This window comes from Gymnoscopelus microlampas (genome assembly GCF_963454915.1).
Source record: "Gymnoscopelus microlampas genome assembly, chromosome: 1".
Taxonomy (NCBI): domain Eukaryota; kingdom Metazoa; phylum Chordata; class Actinopteri; order Myctophiformes; family Myctophidae; genus Gymnoscopelus; species Gymnoscopelus microlampas.
Genome location: NC_139962.1, coordinates 23,492,970 through 23,514,493, shown reverse-complemented (window position 1 = coordinate 23,514,493; position 21,524 = coordinate 23,492,970). Strand labels below are relative to the sequence as shown.

Here is a 21,524-nt window from a genome sequence, read left to right as displayed (position 1 = left end):
TGAAAATGTTCAGTTTGTTTGCCAAGGACGTGACACTGTCTACTGTAGATGGCAGTATTGTAACAACACATTTCTCCAGTTTCTTACAAAGATCCTTGTAAACTGAGGTTCGACTATTGGTCAGTGGTCACGGGGGGTTGAACAGAAATAGTTTTTATGCCGAACATGAAAGTAAAGAGCCCAGTCAGAATATATTATCATTAGTGACAAATTACTACACCAGTTTTCAGTTGTTTGTGAATGGAAATAATCAGTCTTGTTTAGAAGTAACAAAATGCTAACTGAGACTATAAATAGAGGCTCCCCCATACACATGACCCTGGTACAGTGCAACCACAGCCCAGCTCATTATTCCTGTTTTTTTAATAGAAAAGAATAGCTCATATTGCTGTGTACATTTTATAGAAAAGAACAGCTCATTTACTGTACGTTTTATATAAATCTGCGTGTGGGGGAATGTGACAGTTAGGCTCAATGAAGGACAGATGGCAGCCAGTGGTTTTAGTTTAGTTTATGATGCGATGTGAGCACATAGTTAACAGTTTTCCAGGTAGCCATGCTACTTGCCATGCCTTAGTAAGTTGTCATTCGTAAGGTAGACAAGATAAAACAGAAACAATGATGCCAGAGGTTCTGTCTCTCCCTTGGCCTGAATGAACATGGGGATTGAAGCAGTCACACCTGCTGGCCTGGACTCAGAGCTAGGTGTGACTGCACACCTGACTTAATCGATGCACAACAGACAGTAGTGTAAAGTGACTAAGTACATTTACTCATGTACTGTAGGCTACTTAAGTGCAATTTTGAGGCGTTGTTTTACTTAACTGGAGATTTCCAATTGTCAGTACTTCTACGCCACTACATTTCAGAGGCAAATATACTTTTACTTAACTACAATTATTTGAAAACTTTAGTCACTAGTTAATTTGTAGATTTTGATTACTATTAGTACAAAACATTACATTACATTACACGACATCATTCTAGAGTTCTGTAACCTTGCTCTGTTGCATCGGTTGCCTGACATGTGGTCTCTGTCAAACATCATCCCAGTGCCCAAATCCGGGGACCTCTCAAAGCCGGACAACTACCGAGGCATCAGTCTGACATGCATCATTGCTAAAGTTTACAACCGCATGATCCTAAACAGGGTCCGGCAAGCAATTGACCCTCACCTGAGGGAGAATCAGAACGGCTTCCGAGAGGGGCGAACTACAACAGCTCAGATCTTGGCACTTAGGAGAATGATTGAGGAGGTAAAGAGGGACAACCTGACTGCAGTCCTATGCTTTATAGACTTCAAAAAGGCATTCGACTCGATCCACCGAGGCATGATGGTGAAGATCCTGAAGGCATACCGGATTCCTCCCAACCTACTCCGAGCAATAGAGTCCATGTACGCAGGAACAAGGGCCAAGGTGGTGACCCCAGACGGCAGCAGCGAGGAGTTTGACATCCTGGCTGGGGTTATGCAAGGGGATACACTAGCCCCCTTTCTCTTCATTATAGTCCTCGATTATGCGCTCAGGAAAGCAATCAGTGGGCGAGAGCAGGAACTTGGCTTCACACTAACGCCAAGGAAGTCGAGGCGACACCCCGCAGTGGTCCTCACAGACCTTGACTATGCGGATGACATCAGTTTGCTCTCTGACAACGTGGAACAAGCACAAGAACTACTGAACAGGGTAGAGCTAGAGTGCGCCAAGGTCGGCCTCAGGCTAAACGCCAAGAAAACTGAGGTCCTCACCTACAACGTTCCACCAGAACATCAACCTCTGACTACAACAGAGGCACTGTGCTGAAAGAAGTCGAGGACTTCAAATACCTGGGCGCATGGGTCAACTCAACTGAGCAAGATCTTAAAGTGAGGAAGGCAATTGCATGGAGGGCCCTGAATGGCATGACCAGTGTTTGGAACTCCAATCTCCCCCGCCAAATCAAACTCAGCTTCTTCTACGCGACAGTAGAGTCCGTTCTTCTCTATGGCAGTGAATGCTGGACCCTGAAACCAGCCCTCGAGAAGTCCCTGGACGGGTGCTACACCAGGATGCTGCGTGCAGTGCTTAACATCAGCAAGAGTGCGCATGTTACCAACAGAATCCTGTATGAGGGAATACCAAGGGTGAGCGAGAAGATTGCTGTAAGGAGAATGAGACTAGCAGGACACTGCCAAAGGCACCGAGAGCTGCCAGCCAGCAAACTGGTGCTGTGGGAACCAACACATGGGCACCGGTCAAGAGGACGCCCCACACTAACATACGTGGACACGCTCAAGAAGGATGCAGGAGCCCATAGCACCAATGAGTTGGCCAGATGTATGGAGAATCAGGATGACTGGAAGCAACGATGGAGGGCTCGTCTGAGGACGACCTAGAGAGACATTACAGTCATTTAGCAGACGCTTTTATCAAAAGCGACTTACAATAAGTGTATTCAACATAGGTAGGGAACGAAAACTACTAATCACCAGAAGTCTTAAGTGCATTTTCTGCAAAAACAAGCAACCAAGAGTATACCTAGCGCTAAGGTAAAAGTGCAATATATCAGCTACCTATTTCCTTAAACAGGTGAGACAAAATAGCAAAATCAAATGAGCATGAGCTAAAGCAAATAATTGTATCGACTAAACAATACAACAATAGAAAACAAGCGTTCGTACAACTAGTTAACAACAAAACAACAAAACATATTAACCTCTTAAGTCCTACATACATTTAGGCCATTTGAAAATAGGCTTTGTATACATATTATACATTTGAAAACATGAGTATACTTCTACTTTTTACATTTTGATACCAATACTTTGTACTTTTACTCAAGTACACTTTTAATTCCGGACAGAATTTACAGAGTATTTCTACATTGCGGTATTGATGAAGTAAAAACTTTGAGTACTTTTTCCACCACTGACAACAGAATACATTAGTTGTTTCTTTCATTTCAATCAAACTGTAATCTCCTCAAGATAGATCCTACAATATATTATTAGATAATATATTTTATACTGAATGGTTTCCCAGATTCACCAAACTGTGGTGAATCCAATTCGACAGAAAACTAAATTGTCAATGTTACATCCTATGAGTTCTAATCGCCACTAGATGGGGCTGTATTATAAGAATAGATGTCTGTAATGTCCAGTAGTGGAAAGTAACTAAATACATTTACTTAAGTACTTAATTACACTTTTGAGGTACTTTTAATTTACTGGAGTATTTCCAATTTGTTATACTTTTACTTTTACTCGCCACTTCAATCATTAGGAAAGTTTAGTTATAGATACTTTGTAGATTTGGATTATTATCACAAAACATACATTAACCACTTCAGCCCTAGTATGTACATTTCGGCCATTTGCCAATCTACAGTGAGCATCTGCTATTTTCAAAATATTTGTATGCATTTTATATGAAAACTTAATGAGCAAAATGAGTACTTTCAACTCTTGGTACTTTAAGTACATTTTTGTTACCAATACTTTTGTACTTTTAATCAAGTACATTTTGAATTCCATACTTTTACTTGTAACAGAGTATTTCTACATTGCAGTATTGATACTGTTCAATACTGCAATGTAAAGTAAAGTATAGTACTTTTTCCACCACTGGTAATGTTCACTTAAATTTGGACCAAAACTCATCAAAACTCCATCCACCAGGAGACAGAAAGAAAAGACTGTCTTTTAGCACTGATCAGTGTTGTGACACTGTTTAGTGTAATAATAAAATAGATGCATGCAAATATCCTTTGATGCATTCATGTTTAGGAAAGCATATCTAACAGCTGCTAATGCTGCTGATGCATTAGCTACTAATGTTCCAGGGATTTTTTAATGATTCTTCAGTGGTGGAAAAAGTACTCACATTTCTTACTCACAGGTAAGCACCCACATCATTTGATTCATTCCTGTATGGTTCATATCCCATAGTCTAGAGGTACGGTCGCCCGGGCAACCAACAAATTGAACAGAACTCCTTTTCACCACACACCACTGATGTCCTCTGTCAAGGTCATAAACGGATACAGCTCGTACCTTTGGTAATTGTATCCACACGTTCACACTCTATTCACATTAGACTCCCACACAACCCCTCATAAATAACACTTACACATCCACAGCCTGGCAACCAATTAACCAATCACAGCACGACCGATGGGAACCGACCGACTGTCCCTAGGGGCTATGGGATCCATAGTCCTCCTAACATGCAACGATGGAATCTCACGGTTCTCGCTCCCCATTGGCAGGTGCACGCGTCAGTCGCTCTTGAAGGAGTTCTCCTTAACGCTATGTCACTTTTCAGCCGTTGCCCGCACACCCCCGGTAGCGCAGCCTCTCGTCTGTAGTAAAAAATAAAAAATGCACTTTCGCTACACACCAAAACAAAGACGGGTTTAAGTTGAAAGCCTAATTTCGCCCTCACGTCTAAAATACACTTTTTGGCCAGAAAAATAAATATTCCACCGGATGGGGAAATAACATAGTTATTCCACTGCGCCCCCTACAGATTTGGTCAATGGGATTTTTCTACTGACAAGATTTGTAGGGGGCGCAGTGGAGTAACTCAAATATTTCCCCATCCGGTGGAATATTTTCTTTTCTGTCCAAAAAGTGTATTTTAGACGGGAGGTGGGGGGCTCCGAGTGCTCCCACTAAAGAAAGTAGGATTTCAAAACATTAAAACCGTCTTTGTTTTGGCGAGTAGCGAAAGCGTATTTTTTATTTTGACTACAGACGAGAGGCTGCGCTACCGCGGGTGTGCGGGCAACGGCTGAAAAGTGAGCGTTAATGAGAACTCCTTCTAACGCTACGGACCAGAGCTACGCCCCGCCCAGCAGCACCAGCAGCGGCGGCGGCGGCAGGCGGCTCAGTCAGGGACTAAAGGTATGCGATAATGGACCAGGTCCACAATCGACTCATCATCAGCAGCATCATCATCATCTCGTAAAGCCTCAGCATCAGCACCGCATTTCACAGCTACACTGTTTACTGGTACTAAACGATGCACTCCTCCAGCATTCTGCCGTCCCCCACACCACCGCTGCTGCTGTCACTGCCGCTACACAGGTGTTATCATCGGACCTCATCAGAACAGCCAGGACGTCGGTAGACCTCGCGTCAGAACTTCTTTTCGCCCTCCTGATCCTCTTGATGTTGTTGTTGTGTGCTTGTGGTCCTGCTGTGTGAGAAGATGCTGAGCCGGTTGATGTCCGGCAGCATCCGGAGCCTGGACAGGGAATGCGAGTGCACGGTGAGACTGCTGGACGACTCGGAGTACACCTGTACCATCCAGGTCAGTGCTGATTTTAGAAGGGCAAAAAAAAAAAACTACAGAGAAAACTACGGAGGTATAAACGCTTAATTTATAGGAGGGTGTTGTTAAACAAAATAGAAAAAATAAATAAAAAATGATCAGTTATTTTCTGGGCAAGTGACACCATTGTATAGGCTATTATAGAGAGTATAAATTAGACTTAACCTGTTTTCAACGGACCGTTTGTATAAAAAGATGTCTTAACTCCCTCTGTTCATATTATGTTCTGAACTACACCTGTACCATCCAGGTCAGTGCTGATCCAAAAAACTAAACTACGGAGGTATAAACGCTTAATTTATAATGCTCCGTCGCGTGAGGGTGTCATTTAACAAAAAAAGAGGAAGGAGAAGGGGAAGAAAGCTGATCTACAAACATTGTTAGTGTGTAAATCAGTTATTTTTGTTGGCAAGCGAAGCAACACCCTTAGGCTATTAGAAAAATAAATAAATTAGGCTTAACCTGTTTTCAACGGACCGTTTGTATAAAATGATGCCTACAGTATAACTCATAATGTTCATAATATGTTCTAAACTCGTCATCAGGTCTCAGCATGAATGAGACATTTTTTTATTTTTCCTCGTTGTTCCTCCACTGGTCTTTTGGATGATGTTGCTGTGTGTTTGATGTGTTTATGCTGGGATCATTGAGTCAAATTCATCATATTACTACCTTGGAGGACATCATCACAGGAGAATGGATGGATGTGGCTGTGGAGCTTACACCTGCATTGCGTAGCAAAGTGGTCAATGATGACGAATATTTCTGATCACAATGACATCATAGGCATATATCCTTCTACATGTGACAGGCTGCTACTAATACTACTAGCCTTCTAATATTATATACAAGGACCCCCAAATTAATATGTATTTGTCTGCAGACCCCCTTCTGAAAATGTTTTATGCCAGGGACCCGGGACCCCATACAAGATTTGGGTTGTTAAAGATTCTTCAAGATTCTTAAAAAAATAAAAAATAATAGCAGATCTACAAGCTCACAACTTTCAAATAGCCAATGTATATTTTTAAAGGGCGAAGGGCTCGCTTCTCTTGGGCTCGTTTTCATAGACTGGTTGCTTGTTTCTCTCACGAAACCTAGTAACACTGCACTAGAGGTGACTCAGTCAGGGACTAAAGGTAACTAATAGTTGTTAGTATCAATATTAATAATGATACTACTAATACAATTAATAATCATTCATCTTTATTTGTACAAAATCTTAAATCAATATGGTAGATGATATACATAGTGCTTTATTGTGAATAAATATTTAAAGCAGCTTACATGTTCAATACTAATGTAAATGACAAATTAGTAACAGCTGATGTAGCCTACAGCGACAGCATACAATAATAACTCTATATTAAAACATTGGAATATTATTTTGGATTCCTGAACATAAAAGGCTGATTTCAAAACTGCTGGCCGAGATCCACATGATTCCAATTGTGTCATACAAATTTACAGAAATGGGAGGTTGTCTATAAAAACGAAACTAGCTTTTCTGGCATTTAAAAAAATAGTTAACTATTTGAAGATTCAAGTTTATTGTTTGTTTGTTTTTTATGTGTCGGCATGCCAGTGCAAAGCTCTATTGATCCAGACTGTTCTAATCACAGACCTGAGCAAAAACCTATCGATCCACACTTGAGGTTTCCAGAGCTTGGTGACCTGCTGAATCACTAGCACCGTTCCTCTTACACACACATACTGAGTACTGAGTAGAGCTATTCACTTCATAGGCTATTAGTTGGTCATTTAGATGTCTTAAGCCTGATCCATACTTTGTCGTCATAATTGATGCTGTGCACCGAAACTAGGCGATCTACAAGCTCCACCGTGAGCTTGTAGATTGGCTATTTTGCGGCGTGCGACAGCGTTGACGATGGAGTAGCTGTAACTCAAGCATTATAAGTGATTGTCTTCATGATACAATGTTGTAGCTGTGAGGATGGTGTGAAGTGCATATTCATCCGGTGCTTGGGGATATTGTCATATCTGTGCTGTATGGCCCTGCTAGTGGCATTGGGCTTGCTTGTGTCCGAGTAGCTCAGTCGGACTCGGTAGCACTCTCGCCTTTGGACCACAAGGTTCTGGGTTCGATCTGGGCATCGGCAAGTCAGCGTATGAGTACCACGGCCTAAGACATGCAGGAAGTACTGGGAGCTGATGTTGCCAAACAGTGGGTCGGGACCACAAACTCACTCCAACTTACTTACTTACTTACGTACAGTGTATGGCCTTGCTATTGGTATTGGGCATATTGTCATTGCTGTGTTGTATGGCCTTGCTAGTGTCATTGGACATACATTGGCATTGCCGTGTTGTATGGCCTCGCCAGTGGCATTGGACATAATTGGCATTGCTTGACTAAGTCAGTCAGTCAGTCAGTCAGTCAGTCAGTCAGTCAGTCAGTCAGTCAGTCAGTCGATTAGCTGCTCATTGATTATCTCACGTCTCAATCACTTTCTTCCTATTTCTCTCTGTTCAGAATCCTTTGTCTTCCTGTCTTGTTGTTTGGGTTATCTAAAAAAATCAATCATTATATTGACATGGGTGATGGAGAGACATGACCAGACTAGAGATGTAGAGAGATGTGCGTTACTGTGGCTTAGCTTATAATTGAAACCCTTTTTGAAAAAAAGATTTTTGTGGCCGGAGTAAAAGATTCTGAATCCGATAGTCTATCGTCAACAAGTATAGTAAAATATAGTCAACAAAAAGCCCAAAGCCCAAATTTAAATCTGTACATATCGGACAACATACTGTATAAACCGATATACTGTATCTGTGAATAACTTTGGTGTGTGTGTGTGTGTGTGTGTGTGTGTGTGTGTGTGTGTGTGTGTGTGTGTGTGTGTGTGTGTGTGTGTGTGTGTGTGTGTGTGTGTGTGTGTGTGTGTGTGTGTGTGTGTGTGTGTGTGTGCCTGCCCGCATTAATTCATGTGTGTACTGTGTGCAAGTCTGTGTCTTTTATGTTCTTCAGTGTGAGTGCCATCCAACCACCGTGGTTGTTTGAGTTGCGTTGTGAGCTCATACTTCACAAGCCGTTGTTCTCTGGCTGTGCATTAGAACTGGCATCACAAAGAACATCTCCATCTGCTTAGTTCTAACATCTGACAGCAAAGGAGAAGGAAGCCATTAAAAGGCACACTATCAACTTTAAGTGTCAGTTCTCTGGGGACAGATGAAAATTGCTTTTTTTCCCCTTCTACATCTGGTCTTCCCCTGTGAGACCAGCAATTGGTGTTTTTGTTTCTTAACAGGTGTCACAGGTAATGCAATTAATTCTACAGTCAAATTAATTGTGATATACTGACGATAAGGACTGTATTCTATATGCCCCTACATGTTGTTAACTGTTGTCTAGCAACGTAATTAGGGATTTTGTATTCCACTCCCACATAGTTAATAACATGTAGGGACCAAATGTCGGTTTGATGAGGCACACATCTCAGAAAAGGGACCAATCAAGTATTGGGGCTGTTGTTTGTAGATTAAGCTTATTCTACGGTCACACATTCATAAGAAATCCATACTGTACATAGCCATACATGCAGCTATTAGCTTAAACACTGTAGGGCAGTTAAGTCATCTTCTATAACATATGACAGGTACTGGAGCCTGACCGGATTGTATTCATGCCAACATCGAATGTTAACCATATAGAAGGTTGAATGTTGTGAGTGAGCTTGTAGATGGGCTATATTCAGCTAACATATTTGTGTACAGCGAAAGCTCACAACGTGTCACATGTTACTTGTGAGCGTGTAGATCTGCTGTTTTTGCTAGATTCTTCACCTATAATGACATGCCTAAAATAGGGATGCCAGGTTGAAAGTGGTTACACTTGTGCCTAGCGAATGAGAGGAAAGGGCTGTTCTTTTTTAACTGCTCACCTTGGAGACGTGGCCCAGAATGCTGTCTCCTCGTGGGGCTGGACAGGGGTCATACGTATCATTTAGCTCCATTAGCCTACATGTGGTTGCTGCTTGCTAGCTCCATCCATCTGGAGAGAAGATGAATAACTGTATGGATGCATTCACGCCTACAGTACCGCCCCCCACTGTTAGCATTAATTTGTGTTTTCCAATGACAGATAGAATATCATTTCTCATGAATAATTAACTGTGCATAATTAATTGCTCAAATCATTTCTGAATAAGCAAGTATATTTAAACCATAAAACACAATACAGTTTATTGCTTTAAAATGTTGAAACCCATCAAGTCATTATCACTTAGAATGCCCTGTGGGCAGGCTAAAAGATGAATTTAGCCCCCCAGGGTCGAATATAATAATAAGATACTGAACAGTGTCCAACCTGACATTGGGAGGTCAGGGTTATATTCCTGGCCGAGCCATACCAAAGACTTTAAGAATGGTGTGTGTGTGTGTGTGTGTGTGTGTGTGTGTGTGTGTGTGTGTGTGTGTGTGTGTGTGTGTGTGTGTGTGTGTGTGTGTGTGTGTGTGTGTGTGTGTGTGTGTGTGTGTGTGTGTGTGTGTGTGCGCGTGTGTGTGTGAATGGGTGAATATAATACACATTGTAAAATGTTTTGGATAAAGGCGCTATATAAATGCACAATTCTTCTTCTTTCGGCTAATTTCTATCGGGGTCGCCACAGCGGATCATCTGTTTCCTTCTGGCTCTGTTTTCTGCGTCTTCCTCGGTCACTCCAGCCACCTGCATGTCCTCTCTCACCGCATCCATAAACCTCCTCTTTAGCCTGGCTCTTCTCCTCTTGCCTTGTAGCTCCATCTTCACCATCCTTCTCGGAGCTTCTCCTAATTAACCCCTCATCCCTCCTTTGCAAACCATCTCAACCTCGCCTCTCTGTCCTTCATTTGTCAACCGGAAAGAAAAAGCAAACATCAGAGATTAAATGAGACAGAATGGCTTTATTAGACACAAGGATATTTTAACCGATGATCTTATATTTTGTCATTGTTTTGAAGTATGATTTAGAAAGGGTCAGAGATAGCGTAGGTCAATTAATGTGTACTGTATGTGTGTATATTTGTGACGTATATTGTCTATATTTAACTGATTACTGTGAGGCCAAAGACACATTTCCACATTGACGATACAGTTTCTATTGTATTCTATATAGGCCTACTGTATAGGATACTAGTGAGTATAATCACAGCATGTCTCTGTTCTATGGACATGATACAGAATATATAGATTAAATGGAATGACTGTTCAAAGCATTCCGTTTGGTTGACAGTCAGGCCCTGGAGGACCTTGTGATGTAATGTTTAATAACCAAGGACCAACACTTCTTATCACAGTCTCCTTTCAGGTACAGTGCATACAGTATATACATGTGAACATGTTCATTAACCCATTAAACCATACTGTAGTTCACTGTTTCCCAAACGTTTTAGCTCAAGACCCAAAAGAGAAATTAGACGTTTGCCTGGGACCCAGACAAGTGAACATTTTCTTTTAATGTAGGAAAACAAAAAAAAGGGGATAATTACTTGTGACCCAAATTAGTCCCGACCAACTGTTTGGGAAACAGTACGTAGTTGCCCGGAGTCCCACAGGGCTCTATACTAGGCCCCCTCCTGTTTTTGCTCCACACAAAATATTTTCACCCCAGTATAGGGACACTAGGATTCATGTGGTTCAAAGACGTGCATTGACCTACACTGGACATATCACATGAGCTGTAAGATGTAGACAGCATCAATGACAACTATTTTCCTCATCAATCATTTTGCATCCCAACAGACAATAATCACTGTCGTTGAAGACCGAATGTGCTCAGTAATAGGGATGTTTAGCTGTTTAAAGGAGGAGTTCACCCAAAAAATGACTTATTTTCTATCAATTGCACACCCTATGAAGCCTTGAATCCATGGATTATTTTTTGTTTTTGTCGCATTCCTAAGCTAATAATTTGATTCCCGTCTCCTACCGGCTAATGTATCCGGTCATCAAATTATTGTCTTAGGAATGCCACAAAAACAAATCCATGAAATCATGGGGTGTGTAATTGATAGAAAACAAGTAATTTTTTGAGTAAGTCATTTAATTGATACTAGGAGTTGTATTTGATTAATACTATCAGTTAAACAATAACATAATCTTTTTATTTTGTCTTTATTCATTTAGATTATAAAGTTGGGCTACTATTAGCTAAACATAGATTTAAATGGTATTTTCATGTGGGCCTCTTGTTTATTTTATTCTGTGTACAGCACTGCAGGGTAGCCTATATATAGCCTACGATGTGTGAATCCTCTGGTTTATGCTGCTATTGCACATATAAAAATAAACCTCCTTTCTTACAGAAAACAAACATTGTTGTATTGCTATTATTTTTATGGGTCACACAGAAGAGCAGGCATTCGTCCATTGAATTGTAAATAGTGCATTTTCTCACTGATTAATAATTAATTAATCAGTAATGAGTTTTGATAAACGATTATGATTTGTATTTTATTTTATTTTTTTGCATCCCTACTCATTAACATGGTGCAACCGTTCGCCTTGCATTAAAATTCACAGCGTGAGCCAACAGGATATAGATCAGAGAACGGATGCAAGGTGAGTGATAGAATGCCATTGTCCCAGAGAGACATCACAGTGAGTGAGTGCTTCATTCATCTGGCACAGGGCGGCATCCTCTCTGTAGCACACTAATGAAATTACAACCTTCACTATGAGACAGATGAGGAAGTTGGAAGCAGCTTCATGTGGTTTGTATTGTGAATGCATTATTGAAATAGGCTGCTGTCGTCTCCCTGAGTGCTCTCTGTCTCTCTCTCTTCCGTTATTGTTTATTATTTGGTTCATATTATTGAAATTGGAAGGGGGTTTGGAAAATGTAGTGTTTTCATAGAGAGAAAGTATTCAAATATGAATTCATCGTCTCCGTCTTCAAATAGCTAACATTAGCCAGTTTAAGTTCACCTTCTAAGTTCAACTCATACTGTATCTATGCTCTGGCTCTCTCTGCCTTAACACAAAGAACACACCATCCCAAAACAACAACACTAACACTACAGACCCACAGTGTGTACACAATGCAGTATACTGTATACATACTGTATGATATTCCAGCTATGGGCATAAAAAGGACACAGACAGACAGGTAAAACGGGTACTCTGACAATGGGTACATGCGCGTCAATCCCGGGGAGGATGGGGGGGTTTCGTCTCCCCCTAGCTTCAGATTGGACCCCCCCAAGTCAGATTGGATCCCCCCAGACCCCCCCAAGTAATTTAGAATAATAAATACTTATTTTATTTAATAGAATCTGAACCCACTTTTGAAATCATGCACTCATTAACACAATGTATTTTAAAGGATTTATTTGCCCCCCCCCTCCGTGTAAATCTCAAAACTGTTTGGTCCGCAGCACCGCCTTCCTCCTCGTTCCGACCGAGGCCGCCGGATATACCCGGGGGGAGTGTGTTTTGGGACGAGCGTTGTATCTTGTATTCTATCCCGACCACGCAGCAACATGTGGTTTCACCGGCTTGTTTACAAGTCGAATTTGGGGAAAGAAAATAATCAGGAGCTCAACAACATAATGAGAGGATACAAGAGCTATCTGTGCTACAGTAGCTGCAAAGTGTGCATATTTAAGCATAAGTATTTTAAAACAGTGAAAGCTACCGAGGAAAAAGAAACAGAAAGTGATAGACCCCCGCTGACTCAAACTAACGACCACGGGACTGACGGGAGTTATCAAATCCAAAGATCTGTTGTGAAGAATAATTATAGGTAGTTTGACCAAAACCGAAGTGATGAGGAGGACACAGAGAATGTTACGGTCATCAGAGATCAAAGGATTTAGCAGCTGCCATTTTGATAATGTTAGGAGCAATGCAATGGACCTGGAACAGCCCAGGCAACAGTGACACTACGACCAGGTAGGGTCCAGTGTTTCCAAATGGACTGCAGTCTGCACAGAACCCTATCCATCATATCCAAAGTAGACTATTTTTTTGCGACCAAAAGACCATGTATTATGCAAGTACATAATGAAGTTGACCAAAGTTTCTCAACTGCATTATATTTGTTATTAGTGTCTGTCTATCCTCTGAAACAAACCAACTCCAAGTGCGGCTGCCTGGTGATGAGTAAGTTTACTAAGTTAATATAAAGCAAACTTCATGTTCTGAACAAAACTCACAAGCCTCTGTGCCAAACCTTCTATTCGTTATACATTACAGCTATTGATAATCGTTGATGATTGATGCTCAATTCCTCTGCTCTGCTCATTATTTGAAACAGCCAGCAGGTAAAATAAAGTTTTACTCCTACTTGGCTGTGCCTCGGCCTGTGTTTTGCCTTGAGGCGATCAGGGCTACTCACCCCCCAAGTCATTTAGAATAATACAAATAAATGTTAAAATAATATATTTTTTTAATATTAAATCAGTAAAATTAGGCAAAAATAAGGATTAAATAACATAACCCTAACCTAACCCTAAACCTGACCCTAAAACCTAACCTAACCGCAATTTTTCACGCTTCACGCGTGGCCGACCCCCCCCCCAGCCTCACGCCAGATTTACGCCCATGGGTACAGTGGTTATTGCATAACCAGGTGGGGCATGCATTCCCAACTTGCATTGTTCCCCGACTTGCATCATTCCTGAGTAGGATACAACAACACAACAACAACAACAACGTGTGGTGTGCATATGGGTGCTTCAGTTGTTCAGCAACCTGACTGCCTGTGGAAAGAAAATGTTACCGAGACGGCTGGTGTGTGATTTGATGCTCTGCTAGCTACCCCATTAGTAATCATTAATCATTAAAGATTAGTATAATGTATAATGAATCTACTAGTACAGATTCTGTACGTGATGAAGATAGTCATGAATGAATGAAGTTGATGAATGAAGATGTGAGAATGTTATCATTTAGTTTTTTAAAGCAGCATATTTTTGATAATTATATCGACAGCATTATTGATAATTTGGGGAGCATAAAGGTTTCATTGTGACATAACACTACCAACCGATACAGAATGTGCACACACTGCTGGCTCTAAGCTGACAGACTTCAGACTCCAGTCCCTGAGCTCTTGTCAGGTTTGTTTGTTTCAAAAACCTGTCTCAGAACTGGGTCTTCAAAATCTGCTTAACCCCATCTAGGGCCGGGCGATATGACTTCAAATCAATATCCCGATTATTTCAAACTTTTCCCTCGATTATGATGACACACACACACACACACACACACACACACACACACACACACACACACACACACACACACACACACACACACACACACACACACACACACACACACACACACACAGTGTTGAATTTACTGGATAAATGTAAAGGGTGGTTGACCTACTGTATAGGGAATGTGTGTTGAATGGGGAACATCCTAAACAGCATGCACCAGGCCCGCTGTTACTACGTTACGCCACTGGGTGTGTCTGTGTCCCTGAATAGAGTCTGTTGATTTCAGGTGTGATCTTGGAAATGTCAAGACTTGGGTTGTTCTCCAACTCCAGCTTTGATATGTAATTCATCTTCAGGACAGACAGCATGGAGAATCCAGCATTGTGCATAACTATGAGGAGCCCAGTGGCACAATACCTCTCATTGTTTGTCTTGTAAAGGCTGGGCAGTCTCTTGTGCAACCAGAACTTGGCCACCGGCTGTCTATTGCAGTGGTTCTCAAACCTTTTCAAGTCAAGGACACCCAAAATGTATTTGGCTGTGGACTCCCATCTGAAAATGTTTGTTAACTACTTTTGCTGCATGGGAACCCCATGGAACCCCCTCAAGGATCCCTGGTATCCCCACTTTGAGAACCACTGGTCTCTGGAGGGTTAGTTGTATATTTTGAAATGTAGTTTTTGACGGAGTGCAAAATGATTCCTCACAGAACCACTCGAACTTCAATGTTCGAACTCCGTCTGAACAATAGTATCTAACCCTAACCCTAACCCTCATCAATGGAAATAGAATATTGCCAGCCTCAATCTTCATTTCCCAAAGCTGAAAATCCTCCCTTGAATGCTGTGACAGTGTTGGTTATGGTTTGCTCTGTTCCTAGCTTTGATGTGCATTTGACATGTTCAACTTGAATGATCATCAATGTACCTGTAAGCTATCAAATGAGCATCATTTGCCACCTTCATTGCTGGATGGTGAACTTGGATGCTTGTTGATGAGTGATAAGTAGTTTGGACATGAACTAACATTTCAGCTATTGGCCAGCCCACAGTAGTGGCAGACAGTAGTGATGGGTCGTTCGTGATCGATCCGTTCAAAATAACTACTGTAGTTATTTCGGTTGCGAGTTGTTTTTCACTAGACAATAGCTGAATACTGAACGGTGAACGTGAACGAATCATTTGAACGGATCATTACCGTGAACATGAACAAAATCGTTCGTTCACTGAACGTCAACCTTTCTGCAGCACTATCATTACTAAGGTGTGACCTTATTAGTAAATTCAATTTCAGCTTCACCCAGCTGGTGGCTACTTAGATGGTTACCATGAGCGCTCGGGAGGCAGCAGTTGGGGGTTAAATGTCTTGCTCAGGGGCAATTCAACATGAAGACATGGGTGACCTTCTGATTACCAGACGGCCTCTCTACCTAGTACCCACTAAGCTATTATCGCCCCAAATGTCTATGCCTATCTGTAGGTATTTCATAGGCCAAGAAGAAGAATGTTTTAATGACTTGACCATCGACTGCCAACAGCTTCAGAAGACACTTTCTACAGATAGATGTCATCTTTGAAAAACAGAAAAGGGTCAAATCAGAGGTTTGTTGATAATAAGCATGAGGACAGCCTTCTTATTTTGTGTCTGTGATGATTTCTATGAATGTTTGCAGTCAAAACGACACCGCTATGTGACAACGGGATGGACATAACTGCATAATGCGTAGCCTTGTGTCTCCCAATTACAGGGAGTGCTTTTAGACAAGTGCTTAACAATAAGTAGATGTATTTCCAGCTGCTTAAGGCTTAATACAGAATATAAGTGGGATGTGATGTACTTTATGCACATGGCCCCTGCTTATCAGCGTTACTGTAAGCTACTGTATCTACTGTGTCTTCCTGATTTCGAAGACACCCTTCAAACTAACGTGTTAATCCGTGAAGTCAAAATAACATGTTAATCCATAATGTCAAAATAACGTGTTAATCCATAATGCGTAGAAGTGGTGAGATAACTCTTCAAGGCTTTGGTGGGCTATCAGATTAGGGCACGCGTTTGGCGGTCATGACTCATGACAGTAATATCTATGATGCGGCAGTGCCTCAAATGAGCTCCTTACATTGGTTATTTGATTCAACACAACCAGATTCGATGATCTGAGATTATAGTCGTCAATTAAAGTGGCTTCCTTTTATTTATTTATGTTACTCTGTAATAACTGAAAAGAACGTCTACAATTATTCCTGCGTCTAAACCCAAATGCTTTGCTTTGTTAGCGCTATTGGTCTAGAAAGGCTGTATCACATCTGATATAAATTCCCAATACAAATAAAAGACACCTTTTAATTGTATCATTTTAATGCAATGGAATTGAGTATGGGCTTATCAACAGGCATGAGACTGATTGATAGCCATTTCAATCACACTAATCTTAAGAAAGTCTTGCAGAGATTCTATCAGCACACGAACTACCCAGGGTGAGTAGAACAAGAAACGGTTCAGAGAAGGGTATAAGGCCTTGCTCTCTCTTCAGCAAATCGAATGGATTACGCCTTGATCTACTCCTCCTTGCCTACAGACAGAGACGTGAGGCAGGAAAGACCAACAGCTGGGACCATACTATACTGGTCAGATGAATCACAAACTGCTCTACGTGACTGTTCAACACCACAGTGTGGCATGTTTTGTGGGTGGCACCGTCCAAACATACAGTAGCTTTCCCATTCCGGGGTGAACGTTTGGGGAAAATAGCCGCTCTGCACACACACAACGTGTTGTTGTGAGCTTGTAAGATTGGCTATTTTTGGCAAAGAGATTTGGTGTAGAGGGAAACAAGGGAACGGACCAAGTATAGAGACTTGTGGGACCCCAGTCAAAGTATATAGGGTAAGCAGTTAATCACAGCTGAAAATATGAAATATTTTACGCTGCTTTACAAGCTATTCAGAATTTCATCCCATTTCAATGCTGATACAGGCTGATCAAGCTGCCCACGAATGAGGCTAATAGAATTGTGGTTTAGCGGCGCCAGAGCAAGTCAGAACTGAAGTTGAAGGTCAAATTGGAGCTACAGTACATGTCGAGTATGATCACACTGTTGTTGAGTACAAGAAATGGACTGTGTGCCATGTTGCTATCAGCTCTATCGTGTATCCACAAGACAATAAACATAATGACCAGTAAATTAGAGCAGTAGTACCCCCAAATTGATGTGTATTTGGCCACGGACACCCACCTGAAAATGTTTTGTGCCAGGAACCCCCAAAAGAGAAGATATTTGTTAAAAAATGCAAGAATATTCTACAGTTTTGATATTTTCCAGAAATGTTCAAAAATAATGTATTGTTTGTGGCTGCCAACCATTAACCTCTCAGCCTCACAAAGGGGAGGACTATGATAAATGGATGGATTGATGGTCATTTTCCTCATCCTCTCCTACTGTATGTCCACATAGACGGCATGCTGCACGGGACATTTCACATGAGATTGCACATAGAAAACCAGGAACTGTACAATAATGCTGGAGTTGTGTCAAAAGATGATCCATTCTAATGATAGGACTGTGCTGCAAGCATGTAATCATTAAGAAAGTGTTAGATATATTTATTTGATTAACATCGGGGTAAAGGACAGTGTGTGTGTGTGTGTGTGTGTGTGTGTGTGTGTGTGTGTGTGTGTGTGTGTGTGTGTGTGTGTGTGTGTGTGTGTGTGTGTGTGTGTGTGTGTGTGTGTGTGTGTGTGTGTGTGTGTGTGTGTGTGTGTGTGGAGAACAATGTCTTTTTTGTGGCAACAGATGTGTGCACAGATGTGTGTACTACTATCAGCTATTTAGCAAACGTTAGCTTCAGTATTGATTTCTAGACATTACGGATTGTTGATTAACCTTGTTCCCAGGCTTTCTGGCAATTTAGCCAGCTAATGAATATGAATTACTAACTAGTCCATACCCGGCATTAGCACCCACCATCTATCCGGGCTAATGGGTCTGCATCCACGACTACAGATCCCATTGCCTGTGAGGCAATACATACATATATATATATATATATATATATATATATATATATATATGTATATATATATATATATATATATACACTGTATACTGTATACTGTATATATATATCTCTTCGTTAGGAGGTTTTGTTCATCATTTATTCACCTGTTTCTTGGCTGTGTGTTTTCCACATCCTGTCGGATTTCATTGGATATCATTAGTCATCTGACCGGTTTAATTGGATTTCATTGGATCAAAAGACAGGAAGTGGAACACAGTGAAAAGCCTAGGAAACAGGTGGATAAGAACAGCTAAATGGACCTCAAAGCTGGAGTCAGCAAAACCAGCTAACTCCACCCTCCTTTGGTGGAGTTAGCTGGTTTAGTAACTTTCTTTTTATTCTAGAAGTTTATGTATAGGGGTGGTAATATAAATACTGTATAGAGTTGCTGCTGTTTTATTTAGGAGCCCATTCTGTTCAAATAGAAAAACACAAACAAACACAACAACAAGCTTCAAGCACACAGCTCTTCCTCAGACTTCTGGAATAGCTTGGTGCTGGAAATGTCATGATAAAATCATAAACAAATTCCTTAACATTTCAATGTAGGTACATTGGTACATTTTTGGTCCAACCCCTACTTAATGTATTGGCATATGCCTGTGGCTTTTGTTGAAATTCTAGTTGAAAATGTTTCTATAATGTTTGTTATTTGTTATTTATGTAATGCACCAACCTCGCGAGACAAGTCCCTCAATGTGCAAACATACCTGGCAATATAAAGAGCTCTTATTCTGATTCTAGACAGATAGAAAACTCTCTTACTCCACTCTATTCAGTAAAACACTCATGAAACCTGTATAGACGATGAAATGTTGTGTTTCAGGTTTGAGTAGTTAAATGAATGCATTTGCATAATGATAATTTAGAAAAAGTACTGCTCGGAGCACAAGTCTTCGCCAGGTCAGGTACCTTATTGTGACCTCCTGTGGCGCTATAATAGGCCAATGTGAAAAGGGTGCCATTTGCTCTTAGGCCTTTCACGGCAATCCGACACTGCATTCATGATTTGAGGCATTTTGTTCCAAAAATGTGTTTGCTAAATTAGACCTGCTGGTGGCGCTTTAACAGGGCAATGTGAAAAGGGTGGCATTTCTTCCTCGGCCTAGTGGGAATGTGCGTGAACATTTTCACGGAAATCGCATGCTGCGTTCATAATTTGAGGCATTTTGTTCAAAACGGACCTATCCTGCAAATTCTGGAATGTTAGCCTATTAGGATGGAATATGAAATATCGGACACATCCGTTTTGGTCACATGACTACAGAGATACTGTTTACCGATGTGCGTGATCTTTGGACAGAATCTGAAGGAGTAATAGCAATAAAAAATGTTTTACAAAGGTCAGCCTCCTGGTGAGGCTCTAAAAGGCAGATGTGAAAAATGCAGGGCAAAGGTTTTTCCTTGGCCTCTAGGGAGTGTGCGTGCAAAATTTCACGCAGATCGGTCCAGTTATAGGTAGGAACGCGAATCAGCCTGTTATAGCGCCATCATGAGGCTGATTTGAACATTTTCAAGTGGCATTTCTTCCTCGGCCTAGTGGGAATGTGCGTGCAAAATTTCACGGCATATGCTGCGTTAATGATTTCAGGCATTTTGTTCAAAAACTAACCAATCCTGCAAACTTTGGAAGCCAATCTTAGCCAGCCAGGATGGAATATGAAAAATCGGACAGGTCCGTGTTGATCGCATGAGAGATACTGTGTACCGATTTGCGCGATGTTTGGACAAAATCTGTAGGAGTAACATCAAAACATTTTGCAAACATCGGCCTCCTGGTGGCACTATAACAGGCCAATCTGAAGAATTTGGGACAGACGTTCGGCTTTGGCATCCAGGGAGTGTGTGTGCACAGTTTCGCAGCGACCGGGCCAACAGTGCCGGAGATTAGCTGCTCACAGACAGACGGACACACGGACGGGCGGACGGGCGGACGGACAGGGTGCAAAACATTGTAACCGCCTTCCATTCCGACATCCCACTACTCCGACTACGTGGCTTCTGCGCGCGGTTAGGGTTAGGGTTAGTAACCGTCGGAAAGGCGACATGTCGGAAAGCCGCAAAACATAGTCTCGGCCAATGCCTTTCGGCCTGGCGGTGACAATAATAATAATAATAATAGCTATATAGCTTTATATAGCGCTTTCTTAAGTACTCAAATGTGTGTGGGGGCAATGAAGAATGTGTGAATAAGGAAAATGTGTACTTGGGGTGTTACCTTTGAGTGCTGTCAAATTGCCACATTGGTGACCAACATCAATGTTGATATTTACTCAGGAGGGTGTACTGTACTGTACTGTACTGTACTGTACTGTACTGTAGTGGTTCTCAAACTTAATTTCAAGGACCCCCATAACAGACCGTTAAATGTTCATTTGGAAACCCCTCTAGGAACCCTGGGGGTCCCTGTACCCCACTTTGAGAACCACTGCTGTAGTGCTGCTGTACTGTACTGAACAACTGCACTGTAGTGTGTGTGATGCAGCAGTAGCTGCAATGGGACAGTCTGCCAGCTGGCTTTGGCAGCAGCCATCCTGATAGAACCATAGTGATGTCATTGAGATACCATCGCAGCACTATTAAGTAGTGAAGGTTCCTGCTGTAAGGTCCCCGCCCCCCCCCCCTTCCCCTCTTTCTCTATCCTGTCTTGGCTTGTAGCTCAAGTCCGAACCCTTCCCTTTGTTTCTTGTGTCTTCTCAATCACTTTTTTGCTGTCTCACACTCACACACACACACACACACACACACACGCACCCACCCACGCACACACGCACGCACGCACGCACGCACGCAAGCACTCACACACACACGCGCACACACACACACACACACACACACACACACACACACACACACACACACACACACACACACACACACACACACACACACACACACACACACACACACACACACACACACACACACACACACACACACACACACACAGCCACACTGCAGTGCTGCAGTTCAGCAGATTAACGAG

At 41.7% G+C, this 21,524-nt stretch overlaps 1 protein-coding gene across 1 annotated transcript in view; it reads left to right on the top strand.

The window, feature by feature from the left end:
• Positions 1-5,192: 5,192 nt before the first annotated feature.
• Positions 5,193-21,524, top strand: part of LOC311047362 (FERM domain-containing protein 5-like) — a gene marked incomplete at both ends in the record, with an annotated part of 130,790 nt that continues 114,458 nt past the window's right edge. The window contains one exon of the mRNA XM_084060053.1: positions 5,193-5,294. Within this exon, the coding sequence (XP_083916179.1) occupies positions 5,193-5,294 (102 nt within the window). The remainder of the gene's footprint in view (positions 5,295-21,524) is intronic.